This window comes from Citrus sinensis, chromosome 3 (assembly GCF_022201045.2).
Source record: "Citrus sinensis cultivar Valencia sweet orange chromosome 3, DVS_A1.0, whole genome shotgun sequence".
NCBI classification, from domain to species: domain Eukaryota; kingdom Viridiplantae; phylum Streptophyta; class Magnoliopsida; order Sapindales; family Rutaceae; genus Citrus; species Citrus sinensis.
The window spans coordinates 3,057,381-3,077,012 of NC_068558.1; the positions used below are offsets into that span (position 1 = coordinate 3,057,381).

Sequence of the window (19,632 nt, forward strand, 5' to 3'; positions counted from 1 at the left end):
AAAAGGGATATTTTTTTAAATCACAAATAAATGGAAGATAAGAAAAAAATGTTTTTTTGTAGTGCAAAGAAATATCGCTGGTTTAGAGCTAAAGGTCTATATGTATTAACAATGTTTAGGCTGGGCTTGCTTTACGCGTCTATATCGGCCGAGGTTTGATAATGGCAAATATTTTGTTGTTAGTTTCAACTTCATTTGAAAGACTGAATGGCCAGAATGCTTGAAATTGTTCATTTTATACAAACAATCACAGCAATTGAGAAGGGCAGCTCCAATATGGAAGAAAGATATATTCCTTCCCTCTTGCTATGTAATATTGGAGTGGGCAATAACATTCGGATTGATATCGAATTGGTCTACGCAGGAAGACACCTCCCCCCCACCCCCCCTTCCCCCCCGGCCAAAAAATAAAAAAAAAAAGGACCTTACGCCTCAAACATAGTTTTATGGGAAATGATCAGTTAATGCTTTGATCAGTCATTCAGCTTAAGTTTATCGTAATATCAAAACTACTACAATAATTTGAATTTGTTAAAATTTTCATCTTAAGTTACTATTGAGATATTCAATAGAATCTAAGTAAAATGACCATTTTATCCTTGAATTCAAGAGCTTTTTTTTTTATGCCATATATAATAAAATTAAATTAAAAAGAAAAACAAAAATAAAATATCAAAACCTAGTAAACCCAACAAGCTCTTTGTTTCATAACAAAATCCACCAACGATTTTGATCGCTAACCAAAATTTGTAACAAACCTTCATTAACCAATCAAACCAAAAACAAGATAAAACATATCTATCTTCTTCCTTATCTTTTCCTTCTATAAATTTTTAGGGTTTACAAAATCAAGTTAGGATGTGTATCAAATCCTTCACCACCAAAATTCTTCATCACTAAATCATTCAACCATATGCAATAATTGACAAAAACATGCATTAGGCTATGAAGAGTTGAATACTACCCATGAAGTGTCTTATGGTGGTTGTAACTATCCATGAGGCTAGCAAAAGAGGCATCGACAACAATGATAAGTTGCAATGGTGGCTATGATACTGTAAACATTTAACATGCTAAAAAAATAATAATAATAGTTTAAAATATAAAAATAAAAATTGATTTCTTATAACTCTAATTTCCTCCTTACTTAAAAAAATATAATTTATCTTTGCAAATTTACACAATCAAACTCAATCCACAAATTACCCTCAACATTAATTCATAGACATCCAATCAATCTAATCCTTAAATTCAATTTCATAAACACCTAATAGAAATTGTGAATTACCCTTGTGACATCATTATTTATAAACGACAATTAATATTTTGGTAAATAGTTGATACAAATTACAAACTTAGGATGAGAAATTGAACAAATTTAAATTTTATAGTATTTTTTGTAACAGAGCAAACTTATGGTGGAGGATTGGTAATTTTACAATATTGAGCATGTTAAAATGTCTAAATTACCCTAATGACTTCATCAGTTATGAATGGCACTTAACGCTCTGGTGGACAGTTGATAAATATTACAAACTAAGGATAGGAAAATTGAGTAAATTCAAACTTTTGAATTTTTTTTTTATAAGAGTGTAACTTAAGATAGATGATTGATAATTTCCTTAGTTTTATTATTTCCACAATTGCAATGTTATAGTTTTCAAAGTAATTTTATTAAGTCACATTTGGTATTGAGATAAGGTGGCTTAAAAGCCACAAAAAAAAAAAAAAACTATAGTTATAAATAGTGTGTGTGTGTAGTAAATATATTTTAGGCGCAAATCATATCTACAAACGTTTACCAAATATTTAACAGCTGTGATTTTTAACCTATAGCTATCCAACCATATTACCAAACTGGACTTCTATATAATAGTGGTCATATAACTATTTAATACAAATGAAAAAGATATATCTTTATTTGTGAACATTTAAGAAATCAAGGATCTCTATATTATTACTCCGTTTTTCAAGTTATAGTGTGTGATAAATATGATTAAAAAAGAGCTCTGAATGTCAAATCATTGACTCATAACTAAGCATAAAGTTGGAGTGAGACGAGAGTAAAAGCAATGACAGATGTACCATAAAGCCAAAATGAGTCCAAAAGAAGAGAATGGTAAGGTCATGGTAAATTTTAATTTAGGCTTCATCTGGAATTAGATTATGTTGTTCTAGTTTCAATGTAGAATTGCATGATACTAAGTGTGAGTTTTGGGATTGCGGTGATTAATGGAATAAGTTTCTTTTGTTGTGCGGATAAGATAAGCTGTTGATTAAGAAAACAGTTATGTTTGACAAATTATCTTGTTGTGGTTGTTATGAGTTTGAAAAACTGAGTATAAGCATTTGATAAAAAAATTTATACAAAAAAGTACAATTTTATTATACAATGACTAAAATAAATTGCCTTGTGACTAAAATAAACACAAGTTTAAATTGACTTTTATTAGTATATTAGGATTATCAAAAAGTAAGACATAATTATCTTTTTGTTAAAATATTGAGGTTATAATAAAAATTTTAAAAAGACGTGGTAGCTTATTTAATAAGTTGCTGATAAAAACCGACTAACTTTCTTCTTTTAAAAGTGGGGTACTTGCCAACAAAGAAATTTATTAAATAAGTAGGTCTTGAAAATTTTATCAAATACTATTTTTGTCAAATATAAATAAGCTAATTTTATCAAAAATACTATTTTTGTTAAATATAAATAAGCTATTTATAATGTTTTAATCACAGTCCCAAATAAGGTCCAAATTAGTGAGTTCAGAGATGCCATCAACATAAGATAGGTAAATAAGGTCTAAATTATTGCAATTGTAGTAAGTTTGAAAAGTAGAGTACGTATATTTGGTAAATTTTTATTACAAAAGTGCTGTGTTGTTTCACAATAACTAAAATTTACATAAGTTTAAACTACCATTTAGTTTTTTATATTATGTTCATAAATTGTTTATGCCTTTTTTGTCTTTTTATAATACATAAAATTACATGAAATAAAAAACTAAATTGAATAAAACTTGACGAACTTCATAATCTATTAAAATATGATAAAAATTCATACTAATACATAACCTAAATAAAATAAAAAGTAACTTGCATTGCATTCACTTTAAACTTGTTACAATAATATTCATCAAATTTTCTATGTCCTGTGATCTAGAGCATTACTATTATGATACTCTTTTTTAATGACATTTTCTCTTACTATTCCTTTATTAAAGATTAAACCATAATTACTTTCAATGTTGTCAAAATAAAGATCACGTTGTGCGTGCCTTCTTAAATTATTGTACAATGTCGTGGCTGCAATGATTATTTTCACTTGTTTGGTAAATGGATAGTTAGGCATATCTCTCAAAATATTCCATCTTTTTCTCAATACTCTAAATGTGCGTTTAATAACACTTCTACGAGATGAATGAGCATGATTAAATATTTCTTGAAAAATTATGGGTTTATTACCTCGACGAAAGGGTAGAAGGTGGTATTTTTTTTACCTTTATATGGATCTAAAAACCATTAATTTGGGGGTATCCCATGTCAACTAACTAATATTTTCTTGTTGAGTAAAAAATATATGTATTTGCATCATTATATTTAAAAGATATAAACTATAATTCAACATAAATACTTTATAAAGAAATATATTTAAGAAAGCAATATTTAAAAAAGGGAAAAGAAAAGTAGAATACCTTTGGGAGACTTTAGAAAATTCATTTTAGGATTTATAACGGTTGCTAAAAGGATCCTTGCATCGTGTGCACTGCCTTCCTAACCTACAAGTGCGAAACTAAATTACATATCAAAATTATATGCAACCATTATATTTTAAGTTGGTATTCCTTTTATGCCAATATATGGCATTTAATCTTCAAGGGATAGCACTAATACAATCTTGATAATAACATAAAAACATATTCATTACCAATTTGTAACTTTGCAAAATAAAAATTAAGAAAATTTAATTACTTTACAATGGGGCATATACCTTGAATCTCTCAATATTTCTTTAGGAACTTCCTTGAATGTAGGATCTTCTGGCTTTATTATATCTATTATCATAAACAAATAACATCTAATGATTAGCTAGAATATCTACTAATAGTTTCACCTGAGCATTGAAATCATTCTTGTGCTAATTGACTTCTGATTGATGTTTGATGTAGGATATTATCAGAAGATTTTGGGATTTTAATTATTTCAAAAATTTTATATTTATATTTTAATTAGCATTAATTATGGTATTTATTTAGATCTTTTATTTTTAGTTTAATTTAGTTTCCCTATTTGAGTTAATATGAGAAAGTATGTTTTCCTAATATAAATAGGGAGGTCATGTCAATGTTTTAAAGAGCCTTATGATTAATAAAAACTCCTATTTTATAATTGATAATAACATAAAATATTAACATAGATAAATATATTAAATGTTAAAAGAATATATTAAACGTTAAAAGCCATTTAGAGTTAGCTTTCGTGTAAAAGTGTTCGTAGTTCGAAAAAAAATTACGTAATCATATGCTAGCCTTATTGATTTTTATAATAAAAAAAAAGAAAAGTAAAATACAAAAAATATGAACTTACTAGATTAAAATTTTAATATTAGAGAAAATATATAGTAGTTATTGTAGTAATATGATATCTAATGGTATATATATTAGGGTTTATAAAAAAAAGGACATGATTATTTTTTTGTCAAACTATAATAGAAACGTTAAAATGTGTGATGGCTTATTTAATAAGCTCTTATAAAAAGTAGTTTGTACTTACTTTTAAAAGTTGTCTTAAATGAAATAAGTAGCTTTTACTAAATTTACAAAATACTATTTTTATTAAAAAATTATGAAATAATTAACTTATTGAATTTCAATCTTAATTCCAAATGAAAGCTCAATAAAATTAGAGTAGTTTCCTTTTTAACATATGAGTGGTAAAGTTGAAAGGGAAATAGAAAATGAAAGCTTATTTTTTAACAATGCATCTTTAAGAAATGATACATTCTCTTGAAACACAACCAACAAAATACAAAAACTAATAGCACCCCCCGGTGAAACAACCATCTATCAAGCACGCTGCAGTCACCACACACTAGCGACCAAACCTGAACTAACGCTTTCTGATTATATTGCCTTGAACCAGTAGCCTCACCATTGCGGGTAAATCACTGCCACCACCAATGCTCCCATTGACCTTAAAGTGTCTAAATATGCTCATCTAATTGACTTTTTTCGGTCGTCGTTGCCGGAATACAATTTGAAGTCCTAACCGATAGTAGTCAATAGCCACTGCCCTCAAGCAGCTGTCCTAGAAGTCAACAAGAATTTTTCAACCAGGGAAGGAGCTTAGTTCTTCGGCTGGGATCTTTGTTTTCTGTCTTTTTAAGTTTGTTTTTTTTATTTTGTATAATTTTCTTTGATTTACTATTTTTCTTTTTTCTTTTTTATTTTCATTGCATCTTTGTTTTTGGATTTGTTTAGATTTTTGTGGTTGGATGTTGTACATCTGTTGTTCTTGAGGTTCTTTCGGTGTTGAAGATGGTGTTGTTTTAGGTTTTTTTTTTTTTATCATGATTATGTCAGTGTTCATATCGGGATGATATGAACACATATTTACTATCGAATTGGAAGAGGTTTCACGTACATTAGCTGAGGTGGGATAGATCAGTCTCGAGAAATTCCTCTGGTACTTAAGTGGTTTTAATGGGAGGAAATTTTCTTTATTTTCTATTATTTATAATGGTTGATAGATGATGCATCTATTTTAAGCTCGAGTCTAAGGTGTTATCCTATTTATTTTATTTAAACTCGACGTGGGCATAAATTTTAAGCTGGATATGATCCTGTATTTATGCTTCTTTTAGCATTGTATTATTGATCATTAATGATCTTTGAATGAAATCCATTCCTTTAAAAAAAAAAAAAAATAGTAAACATATGAGTAGCAATTTTCATTCCGCAACATCAGAAATGATTTCAGTTGCTCCCGATAACTTATCGATTTTGGAATACTCTGGCAGTATAATAGAAGAGCGATGTTATCAATTATCATGTCACGCCCGGCCAAAATTTCTCAGACAGCCAAGTGGCGCGTTAGTCATGGAGTTAGAGATAGATACAGGACCCGAAAATGACTCTAATGAGAAAAAATCAATTATACTCAATATTATTGGCCACGTGACGGAATTACCAGCCAATAGGCTTAAAAAGTTGCACGGCACTTTGGTTTCCAATTGAAAGAAGAAACGATACCAGTTTATAGGAGTGATACGGACTTGACTAGCTTACGGAATCTGTAAGCTACAGACCGCAGCATCAGCCGTTGGATGTGGAGTGAGAAACTAAACAATAGAAAATCGGATGGTGGGATGACGGAAGATGTTTGTTACAGAATCTGTACCATAGACACGTCCAGAGTGATACTATCAAAAAAAACAAAAAAGAAGCGAAACCAGTCTGTTTCTGCCAAACAAATGTATTTTCCCAATAAACGAAATCAAATTACACGACAATAACGACAGAAATCATCTATAAATTATAATAATAATAATATATGGAGCTGGCTAAGTTACAGATTCTGTAACATACAGATCCAACTTAGCCAGCTCCTGATTGGTTAGCTAGCTACCAAACAAAAACAATTGCACGCTTTTTCTCCATATGCAGGACAGGTGTGGTGCATGCATTGGGTGCGTATGTTACAGAATCTGTAAGGTAGACAGGTCCATAATATATATACATTTTCTGGACCAAGTGTATTAATCAATCAAACAGAGCGTACCAAATAAAAACAAAAGATGTGCATAAATTTTGCAATAATGTTCACGTGCGAAAAAGACTGACATGGCAACATCTTGTGACCTGATTAGCATTTCCGCCTCGCGGCATATCCACATGCTGCCGCGTGGCACCTAATGACCTAATCACATTCCCTGGATTGTTATAGAACCACAAATAAAAGTTTAAATTCCCGTAAAAGGGGATAATTAAAATAAAACGTACGCCTTATCATTAATATGTGATTCTGAACGATTTCGTACAACACAAACACTTTTTGTCAGCATCTCTCGTCTTTCCTTTCTTCTCATTCAGTCTTTTTTTTTTTTTTATATATTGATGATACGAGTAATGATACAGCCACAAATTCTTGTACAAATTTATTTTGTATAAACTGATGTGGCATGATAAGATTAGTTGAATTAAATATCACTTGGCCCACATGATTTATTTTTATTAATTTATATTTTCATTCAACCAATGAATTAATGTCACGTCAGTTTGTACAAAATAAATTTGTACAAGAGTTTGTGGCTGTATCATTACTCTTGATGATACTCTCAACCGAAACTCTTGCCTCATACAAATAAGTGAATAACAATAATAATAATAATAATAAGAACAAATAAAAAAATTGTAACGCTCGATGGCTTTGAATTTGGTGTCCCCAACCGAAATCAAGGCTCTGTCCTTCTTGGATACCACCAGGTCCAATCATCGCCTCCGCGAACTCTCAGGTAAATAATTAGCCAGCGCCCAAGGCTTTAGGAACCAACCCCTTTGATCCAATACTGCTTTTTACCTTTCAAATAGGCGCCGATATAACAAAATCTTTTATGTTTATTTCTGAATAATAAAAAATAAATAACGTCATATCTATAATTTTTTTTTTTAAAAAAATTCAATCTCCTGTGCCCACTTACGAAAATATTAGTTAAAAAAGCAAAAGAAATGATTTCTTTATGATGTTGTAATTTTTTTACATCATTAATAATGTTTTAATTGTGTACCGTTGGATTAAATCTAATGGTATACAATATTTGTTCTAAAGAAAAAAATTAAAAATAATAGTATACAGTTTGTTAACCGTTCAAGGGTAGAGAAATTTTGTAAAATAACTGTGACTACCCTTAATGTTTGAAGCAATTTCACTTAAATAGCATAGTTTATTTAAAATTACTTTTCAACTCTCCTTTAAATTTGTATTGTGATAATCTTTTTTTAAATAAATCCTCCAAAATCTATTACCATTAAGTATAAAATATAATATGAAGTAGTTTATTTAACACAAATCAAATAAATAAGTTGCAATTGTAAAATTAATTATATATAATATAACACTAATAAATAATATAACTAAATACATACACTTAAGTGAATGTCATAGGTACATCAATAAACTCATTGGTGAGATTGTTTGTAACCTAAAAAATACTTGATGACACCTGTTTTAATAAAATTTAATATCTTATATCAAAATACTCATTATTTTATATAATATTAAGGACCATTGTATAATTGATCATGAAGTATATATTATTTTTAACACTCATTTAACATACCTATTCTCTGAATTTTTTGTTTAGGATTTCTTTATAGTACTTTATGAGTTTTTACAACATTGATAATAGGATTGTTGTGGACTCTTGGATGTTAGGGTTTTCATATTTACCATTCATTTGATATAGTGAATAAAAATTTAGCTATTTAAATCATAACAAGTAATCTTCATGTTGCAAGTAAACATAGATTTTTTTTATTTTTAATTAATTGATAAAAGAAAATGTATATTATAATTAAAAAAATCCCACAATCAATAATGGGGTCATTGGATTTAATATTAGAATCTTCACCCTTAATTTAATTTTAATGGATAAGTAATAATGTAACAAGTAATCTGCAAGTTGTGATATTTCTTCATATTTTAAATTATTTTTATCTAATCAATTGATAAATATTTTAAATCATCAAAAAATGAAAGAAATACAAGTAATTTTGGAATTAAAATTATTATGTATTAATTCTCTTACTTTACAATTTTACATTTTTTTAACTTTTACATTTGGTATTATAAATTTATTTAATAGCATTAAAATAAATGTAATTAACAAGTAATGTTATTTCAATAATACTTTATATAAAGATATTACATAAAGTCTTATAATAATTTGTATTGTATGAATTTAATTACAAACCATTAATACCTAAACAATAATGATAATAGAAGGCATTGTAATAGAATATTTTATATATGTTTTATTAGTAATACTATGAGTTACAACAAATGAGAAATATTTTATTCACCAATGAAAAATATATATGGCTATATAAATATATAGTGAGAAATATTTTGATTTAAATTTTTAACAAAAAATTAAACTATTAATTTCATGCAATTCAATGGTGGAGGATATGACATTATGAAATTATACTTTGACTTTCAATATTAACCATTAGACTATGAGATATTAATGGCTCAAATATTGTGTCAAAATTTTAAGTTAAAGTATCCTAAACCATGTCTCTATAATGGAAATATAAAAACATACAATTAATTTTTCTCATTTTGTCATTAAATATTATTGGATGTAATATTTTATTTATTGTCACTATTACTTGTCATAATAAAAGCAATGACTCTTAGTAACATAAAAATTTTATAATTACAATCAAAGAATAACGATAAAATAATCTTTCATGATTCATAAACTAAAGTTAATTAGGAATATATGTTAGATTAAACTTTTATGAAATTAACAAAGTGACATTTGAAAATAAAATGAAAACAAGCTTGTGAAAGTTAAATTTTATAAGGCTTGGATAATTTTCTATCATGTAAATAAAAATATAAAAAAAATTTCTTTCCCATTTTTTCCACATAAATATTATTGGAGGCAATATTTTATTCATTGTCATTAGTAATAGCCGTAATAAAAGTAATGACTCTTAGTAACATAAAATTTTATTATTACAATCGAAGGATGTCAATAAAATAATCTTTCATAATTCATAAACTAAAACTCATTAGGAATATATATTAGATTTAACTTTTATGAAATTAACAAAGTGATATTTGAAAATAAAATGAAAATATATAGGCTTGTAAAACTTAAAATTCCTATCATGTAAGAATATTAATTATATGATAAACAAAGAGTTCAAAGAATAGGTACATTAAATGGGTGTTAAAAATAATATATACCCCATGATCAATTATACAATGTTCCTTAGTATTATATAAAATAATGAGAATTTTAATATGTGATTTTAAATTTATTACAACATGAGTGATCAAATAGTTTTTAGGTTACAAGCAATCTCACAAATGAGTTTATTGATGTGAGTATGTCGTTTACTTAAATATATGTACTTAGTTGTGTTTTTTATTAGTGTTGTATCATATATAAATTTTGCAATTACAATTTATTTATTTGACTTGTGTTAAATAACCTACTTCATATTATATTGTATACTTAATGGTAATAGATTTTGAAAGATTTATTTATAAAAGATTATCACAATACAAAATTAAAGGAGAGTTAAAAAGTAATTATAAATAAAATATGTTATTTAAATGAAATTACTTTAAACTCTAAGAGTGGTCACAATTATTTTACAAACATTTCTCCACCTCTTGAACGGTTGACAAATTGTTTAACATTATTTTTAATTTTTTTCTTTAGCAAAAATATTGTATACCATTAGATTTAATCCAATGGTATACAATTAAAATTTATACAGCAGTTTGTGAAAATTTAATTATTAAATAAAAAGTATATAAAGCAATTTTGAAAATGTCTTCAAAATGAGTAAAATATAAATTGTATTTCAATTATGATAAAAATAATTTTGAATGGATAAATTATGTAGATGAGGATGTAACGATATAATTATTCAAATAGAATGATTTTCAAATGCAAAAAAAAAAAAAGACAGAATATATATAAAAGAATTTAATTTAAATATATTATTTATTTGTGGAGGGTAATTTTGGAATTTTAAAAAGTTAAAATTATGGTATCACCCAAGTACTTATCTAGGCGTCTTTATCACTTAATGCTGCTTTTAAATTTTAGCACAAGTACGATAATTAGTCACAAAGGTGTTTGGAGCTTTCAACAAATTGAGAAATGACAGAATCTTTAATTAAATATTTAGTAAATTTTATTTTAAAAAGGATTGTGAATTTTAAAAATAGTGTTTGATAAATTTAATTTTTAAATTATTGTAAGAATATAAATAATTGAATTGATCATAATATTAAATAAAATTTATTTAAATATTTATAAATATATATATATAATTTTGTTGTTACGTACTTATAATAATTTAATAACTATAATAAATATTTTATATCATTAATTTTAATTTAATTTTATTTAATTTTATTTTATTTCATAATTAATAAAAATAATTTTAAATTTTTATAACATATGTGATGATATATATAAAATTATATTAAGTATAAAAGTGCGTAAAAACAGATTTAAAAAGCTTACTTCTTCCTCCCTTTTAAAATTTATAAAGTAATTTTTTTAAAAAATTATTAAATACTAAATTAAATTTTAAGCTTTTAAAATTATTTTCAGTCTCCAAAATCAATCTCGAAACCCTTGATGAAGGATTTGATTTATTTTTAAAATTTTCATTTATTTATTTTAACAAATTAGGCGGGATTTGGTCGAAGACGAAGAGGAACAAGGATAATGGTACGGCGACGTTTGGGAGAAGAGTGAAATGTTCAGGTCAGGCAAGTCCTCCAGCGTCAGCGTGGCCAGGCAGAGCTGTTGCCGAGTCGCGTCCAAAGACATGGGAAGGTCGAAAGCCGATTACAGTGCTTGGATCAACTGGTTCTATTGGAACTCAGGTACTTAAAAAAGTAGTGGTAGCCGATAATAATAGTAATAATCATCTATATTCTATTCTAATTTTATCGTCATGCAGACCTTGGACATAATTGCAGAGCATGAAGATAAATTCAGAGTTGTGGCACTGGCTGCTGGTTCTAATGTTACTCTTCTAGCTGATCAGGTAGGTGACCAATCACTTCCATTCTCTTTCTGGTTTTATTTTATTCTAATAGTGTACAAACTTGCAATGACACTGTTTACTAAACTGAACTTCTAAAACTTTATTTGTAAATTTTCATGATAATGATTGATTATAAGCTACCTATCAGTATTGTGGCTTCAGCTCTCTTGAACCTTTGACTGATCTTTTAGCATATTACAGGTGAAGAGATTCAAACCTCAACTAGTGGCTATCAGAAATGAGTCATTAGTTGATGAACTCAAAGAGGCTTTGGCTAATGTTGAAGAAAAGCCCGAGATTATGACTGAAGAACAGGGAGTTATTGAGGTACGAATCATCTATCCATTTTTTCCTCCTTTCTTTTGCCTGAACAACTTCTTATTGTCGAAAACATCATTGTTTTCAGGCTGCCCGGCACCCAGATGCTGCCACTGTAGTTACTGGGATTGTAGGTTGTGCGGGATTAAAGGCAAGTCCCACAATTTTGTTGATGATTTCCCTTTCTAGGAATTCCGGATTGAGTATTAGAGTAGAAGCTAATTAACAAAGATTTCAGTCATCGGAAAACATGAATTTGCCGGCTGAAAGTTCTCTCTCTTTTTTTTCTCTTCTCTTTTCTTTTAACAGCCTACAGTCGCTGCGATAGAAGCTGGGAAAGACATAGCTTTGGCCAACAAGGAGACCATGATTGCTGGTGGCCCGTTTATCCTTCCTCTAGCTCACAAGCATAACATAAAATTTCTTCCAGCTGATTCAGAACATTCTGCTGTATTTCAGGTATGAAAATATGTACATTGATTACTGATTGCATGTAAATAATAGATTCTTTCAGTGGATTTGTGCTACTTTATTGCCAATTATGCATTTAACATATATCTCCTATGGTGATTATCTTTCTTGCCTTGCATCGTCTGACTATAGAAAGTTTCAAATCTTCTTTCTGAAGTGTATTCAAGGCTTGCCTGAGGGTGCACTTCGGCGTATTATTTTAACTGCATCTGGTGGGGCCTCCAGGTTTGGCATTTTGGTTCCTGTTAGACTCTTTAATCTTATTGGTTAAGGTTTATGTTGAGAACATTATTTTGCTTTACACAAATAACTCATATTGCCTGACTTTAAAACTTCAGGCATATTTCCTTTTTATTGGCATCAATAAACTTGAGGCTCAGACTTCGGTCTTAATCTTACTTGTGTTGTGTGTAGTTTTATTCTGCACATTATCCCTTTTTTTTTCACTAAGATATCCTCATCCATTTACTCCCTAGATTTTTTTTTTTCAACTATAACGTTCAATATTGGATGGATATTTGATCTCACTCATCAACAAAATCATGACCAAGTCTGGAATGCCACTTCTTCTGGAATTTTAATTCTATCCACTAGGTCATGTATAAAAATTTAAAAACCTTCTACCCATGGGGTGTATAACTATAAGCTTCTTGAATATTTGTTCATTTAATTTCTGGCAGAGACTGGCCAGTAGAGAAAATGAAAGAAATTACAGTAGCTGATGCATTGAAGCATCCTATCTGGACTTTGGGGAAAAAGATTACAATAGACTCTGCTACCCTTTTCAACAAGGTTTGTTTTTATCTGATGTCTCCACTATAAAATTTGCAACTGAGTTAAGTCCCTCTCACTCTTATTATTTGACAGGGATTAGAAGTAATTGAAGCCCATTACCTATTTGGAGCGGGATATGATAATATTGAGATAGTAATCCATCCACAGTCTATCCTTCATTCAATGATTGAAACACAGGTCTTACTCTTTCCAGACTTGCTTGTTAGTTTATAGTAGCAGTGATATTGAGATGATGTGAACTCTCCATATGCCTTTTTATACTTGTTTCTTATTTTCTTATCCCTGTCTTTGTATGTATGTCTTTTCAGGATTCTTCTGTTATCGGACAGCTGGGGTGGGCTGATATGCGCATACCACTTCTTTATACAATGTCTTGGCCAGAAAGAATTTACTGCTCTGAAGTGACATGGCCTCCGCTTGATCTTGCCAAGTAAATGGCTTTTTCCCCTGTCAAATTATGGTTTTAAACATCTTTTGTTTTCTTTGTAGAAAACAATAAAATGAAATAGATAAACCAAAATCCTTGTGGTATGTTTCAAAATAAGAAAATTTCTGCTTATACTTCGGCAGGTAGTTTTACTTTCAATAGTGACCCAAATTCAACCCAAGCATTTCACAATCTTCATTGAAATTAGCTAGGAATGACTGTTTACATTCCAAGTTGGAATTTTCTGTGTCATTATAAGGTTCTGGTGTCAAGAAAAATTTGCTGATATTTCACTTTATTGCGTACCAAGTATGCCTGTCATCTGCTTAAACATATCAGTATGATATGTTTGAACAGTGATCCCAATGACCAGTTTGATTAACTGTTTCACTTATTGTTCATGACTAATGAATGTACAAATAAGATGGTTGCATGTATTTTTATATTGTTCTCTTTCCATTATTTTATATCTGAAACAAATGTTCTTAAAGAATCCACTTCCTGGGAGGAGTTTTCATGTACGAGTTTAAAATAATCTCTTAGTGTGTCTTTATATGCGGGAGAGTCATTCTCATACGCGCAACTAAAATTGAAAGGGATGATGCAGGCTTGGTTCATTGACATTTATGGCTCCTGACACTGCAAAATTTCCCTCCGTGACTCTTTGCTATGCTGCTGGACGGGCAGGAGGCACCATGACAGGAGTTCTTAGTGCAGCAAATGAGAAAGCAGTAGAGTTGTTTGTCGATGGAAAGTATGTATCTTTTATCCTGATAGAAAACGTTACTTTCTGCACTTTAAAGACTTTGATGAGCTTGTTTCATGGTTTTTCAATGTTGTGTGATTCTATCTTTTAACAAGGAACATGCCATAGAACCCAAAAATGCTTGATGATCATAAGCTATGCTGCATGATTCCCAAAACTTCGTAGTTTCTTATTTTGTTATTAGTACGAAATAACTTTTGAAATTCATTTTTCGTATTGATTTTGATTGCCATATTAACTTCTCAAAATATGTCTCACATTGTTTGGTTGCATGTATTTTCTTACAATTGTTCACCAGTCCATGCCTGTGAAAAGGGAAGAGACTAAACATTTTTCTTCCATGCACAGTGATATGCTCAAAAGTTTAAATGATATTATTTTAGTTACAATTCTTCTCAAAGGTTGCTCTAGTATAGCTAGTATTATAAAATTGAGAGCGTAACATCTTCTCTTTGAAAATATATTAACATATAATATCCGCTTGTATTCAGGATTAGCTATCTGGATATTTTCAAGGTTGTGGAGTTAACCTGTGATAAGCACCGGGCAGACTTGGTGTCCTCGCCTTCCCTAGAAGATATACTACATTATGATGGGTGGGCACGAGAGTACACAGCTAGTTTGCAACTTTCATCTGGTAGAAACCCTGTTCCGGCATGAGTGATGGCTTCCATTAATGCCCCATTTGAGATCTGGGAAGATATACATGTTTGCTTTTTGCTAAAAACTGGTATTGTTCCCAAGGTTTGTGGAGGCATGGAGCAATTGTAAAATAAAATAAATAGACGCTGGGGATTCAGTACATGTCCCCACTTTTTAGCTGCAAAATGTATGAATGCGTTAGCTAACAAATTGGAGCATTGATGATATCTTAGTTAAATATCAAATGAAACAAGTGGAGGATTTTTTTTTCCTAGTACATTTTAAATGGGAAGGGGAAAAACTTGTTTCTTACGCCGTGGGTTTTAGCCTTAAATCTTGCGACATTAACAAAGTTTCGGCCTGCAAACAATGCAACTCGTGAAAAATATAATCTAATCAAACTTAATCTAATCAACCCATATACCAGCGCTATTAAAAACAAAAAAAAAAAAAAAACCCATGTAACAGCGAGCTGGATTGGTTGGTTGGGTTGAGTTTTCAGCAAAAAAAAAAAAGAAAAATAATAATAAATAATAAAGTATTATTTTTCAAACTTTTAAAAAAAAAGTTTCAACTTTTTTCAGGAAGCTATTTTAATGTTAAAAATAGGTAAGTAAAATTCATTTATATTTATTTTTTTCAATTTTAATTTTAATTTTAATCTAATATTAAGTAATAATTTACTGTTAATATTTGAATAATGCAAAATTGAAAAAAAAAAAAGAGATAATACTTGTGCAGGTTGGCCGATTGAAATATTTTAACTTATTTAGGTTATAAAAATTTACAAACCCTACCCCAACCGCACTAATCCAGGGTTGAGTGGGTTGGTACACACACGTAAACCTTCCGTATTTCTAAGTCTAAAATGATGAAGAATGTACCCAACAAAATTGAATTATTTGTGAAGGGCAATGGATTACTTTTGGATTTTATCTGTTTTTGCGTTTCCACAAGCCGGAACTAGTTGGTATGTTTACATCAAATTGTTCCTTAACTCTACACCAAAAAGACAAACATACCCTCGAGTGTCGACCTGCATAGTACTACCGGGATTGCCATTTCCGATAGTGCTAATGGAAAAAGATAATATCCCTATTCGTAGAAAGCTGCGGGACGTACACATTATTACTTCATTTTGAAGAGGTTTTGGAAATGAACAATGGATGCCACGAAGTCATCTACTAATTATTGAGCATGTAGCCAGAAGACGAGAGCGTTAGTTGTCAAGTAAATGCATCTATTTATTATTATTATCATCATCATCATCATTCTTATTCCATTTTGGTGTTGTTTATTTGAAACTATTTTCTAATATGGAATAATAACGTTAATTATTAAGTAAAAACGAATAAATATTACATAAATCTAAACTGGAAGTACTAATTGCCATAAATTAGTGGAGATAATATATTTGATCCAATCCGGATTGAATCACTGTCCTTTGATTAAAATTAAATTTAATTTTCGCAGCAAAATCGTCAAAGTAAATGAAGTACGTAATAGCAAACCCCAAACGGAGCAGTGTTGTGTGACTATGATTCAATTGCTTTATTTCAGCCAATCGAGTGCGGTACCAAGCCTACATACACTTTGGTATTAATTAAACATGTAGTGTTATTTAGAGGTAGACCCTTATGAATTAATTAACTTATAGACCATTATGGTCTACGTAACACATCTTGCTGCATTGATCAAGTTCATCAGAATTTACAACAGAACCTGGAACGCTTTTTATCACCTTGGTATTTCATCCGTTTCATGTTTAAGATGCATTATTATTGTCGGTGCCGACGTTGAATCATTAATTGGAACATTTTAAAGCTATCAACTTATCATGGACTTATTGACAAATTAAGACAATTTAAAGTTTAATATAATCACTCTTGACTCTACTCAATAGAAAAGCAGAAAGTTCAGTGGGAACAGATGTACAATTTAGTGCAAGCAGCATTTCAAGGCTCTTTCCCTTAGCTGTTAGAGAACAACGTTTTTGTTGTTCGAGATTCATCATCTTGGAAGCACATAGGATTAGAGATTTCGATTTTTCTTCATGGAATGCAATGTACCATCAAACACCCACTAGACACGGATGATTTAACAGAACTTGTCACATTATCTCTCTTCATAGAGTCAATACCAATCATTATTAGTGGAAAATTAATATGTGACCGTATGTTAATTTCTTATATAGATCGATGAAAGATTAATCTTCCCCCCCTTTTTTTTTTGGGACAAAGAAAAAAAATGAACTTTACTTAACTATTAGATACATTTTCAATGTTATGGGGTCCCAACCATGCACAACAAACAAAAAAGATTGCTTTCAAAGAGCTAATACATTCTCTATCATCCGATGTTAAAACAAGCATCTAATAATCCTCTTATATTATGCTCCGTTGTGTGTATGGAAATGTCATGAGTCATGTAAAATGAGAAAAGCAGACGGCAGCAGGGTCTTTTTCTCACTTTTTTTCTACTATAATCTTATGCTTGCTTAATACGTTCAGAGTCTTGAAAGAGATTTGTCATTTTATTGGACGAAACATTGGCAATGGACGTAGACATGAAGATAAAACACGGTCTGCCATTTTGAAGAGGGGGAAAAAAAGGGAGCATTAAGTAAACATGGCCAGCTATAAGCTACTCATTGAGGAATCCTCTCTTTCGCTCGCCCCACTCACTCGCTCACTTTACCTTATGAATAAAAGACAATATTGGAACTCGGAAGTTATCCAAATGTATGATATTTCAAGGAACTTTGCTCTTCATTTGTAAAATGTTGGCCAGTGGCTTACCGACACATGGTATGCACAATATTTAGGTACATCTCATGTAATTCATTGATTCATCCCAAATCAAGAAAAAAGTAGATGTGGTGCAGATTTCGAGTATCAATTTTGTTAATTATAGACGGCGGAGCCTCAAACTATATATTATAATTGTATAAACTTAAATATAATGGACCCTTAATTTCTTATTTGAGAAGAAAAAAACCCCTTGTTCAAATAAGTGAATTTTTTTTTTTTCCAAATCAATCAAGATAAGATGCTGGTTGCTTTAGTGATGATGTATGGTATTGTTTGTGCGAACCATTTTCCTTCGCCTTTAACCCCTTAATAAGGAATAAAAATGTAGAAAAAGAGCTCTGCTCCTGTGCAAAGAAAGTGCGAATGCTGTGGAATAGCGTATCTAGGGAGATTTGGCTGAGTACCCAAGAAATTTTGTAGCTGCGAGCCTCTGACTGTGCGTGCTTAGAGGATTACAGGCTTTGGCATTGCATATCCAATTGAAAAAAGAAAAAGAAAATTTGAAAATACCCGACAGCTGCTTCCCAGTTTCTTTTTTTTTTTTTTTATGGAAATGTGTACATGAAGCTGCAAGCCAGCAACCACAATCGTCGCTTCAATTATTTTACTGATTATCTTTTTCTTTTTCCCCCCAAGAGCGTATAGTATCACTAAATTTCAAATTACAATGTTTCTGATATTTTCTGCTAGAAAGTTATTGGAATCAACCAAAATCATTTCTATTTCAGCACAATGCAAGTAGTACTCTCATCTTTTTGATAGAAAAACGAATAAACTTAATCCGTACAATTGCAGGGGCGGCTCAACTAAGAGAGAGTGAATTGCAGCATAGTGTTGCGGACCTCCCAATTCGTTAGCCCAATTGCCCCAATTTCGGGCTAGAGAGCCAACACAAGGCCAAGAGTGCTAGTTTGGCCCAATTCCGGAAGGTTCTAGGCAACTCTAGCACATGTGAACATGTAAATATTCTAGAATACTTTATACAATTCCAGCACATGCAAATAGCTAGGAAATTGTAAAATACTCTAGAGTTTGACCAAGTTTGGCAAAGTTAGGTAAAGTTAGGCAAAGTTAGGCAAAGTTAGGCAAAGCCTCCCCTATAAATATGGGATGGCATTAAGCATTTGTATCCAACAAGCATTGTAATCTCTCTTTGTGTAATACAAGTTTCTTTGGCTCAATTGCTCTCTTCTCTTGTTCGAGAATCTCTAGGCTTACTTAGCAACATTCGGCAAAGTTGTCTAAGTGCCGCACGGGTTAGCTGCGCAAAACACTCATCCCGTGACAAGTGGTATCAGAGCTAAGGTTTGCACGCACGCAAATTAGCTCACGAAGCAATGGCCAACCCTTCGAACGTAGCACAAGAGGGTGTTGTTGGTGTGGATGTTCCACCGGAACCAAGCCGTGGCCGAGAGGGAGAACGCGCCCAAGGCAAGACTCGCGGCAAGTCCAAGGCCCTATCCGTGGATGCGTTGGAGCCTCGTGTAGGCACTCTCGAAATAGCATTGTTCGCCGCTCAAGATAGCCTCGTGGGATTGGAGGAAAGAGTGGATGGTCTCGAGGGAGAATACGCCGAGTTCACGGTGGCCACAA

At 30.5% G+C, this 19,632-nt stretch overlaps 1 protein-coding gene across 1 annotated transcript; it reads left to right on the forward strand.

The window, feature by feature from the left end:
- Nucleotides 1–11,304: 11,304 nt before the first annotated feature.
- Nucleotides 11,305–15,499, forward strand: LOC102629673 (1-deoxy-D-xylulose 5-phosphate reductoisomerase, chloroplastic-like; the record flags this gene model as incomplete). The annotated part of the gene is made up of 11 exons (XM_052437164.1): nt 11,305–11,646; nt 11,724–11,810; nt 12,012–12,137; nt 12,217–12,279; nt 12,438–12,587; nt 12,757–12,824; nt 13,280–13,391; nt 13,467–13,571; nt 13,703–13,824; nt 14,429–14,575; nt 15,079–15,499. Coding segments are annotated over 11 exons (1,491 nt in total), but the record flags the coding sequence as incomplete, so codon positions are not given.
- Nucleotides 15,500–19,632: the final 4,133 nt, after the last annotated feature.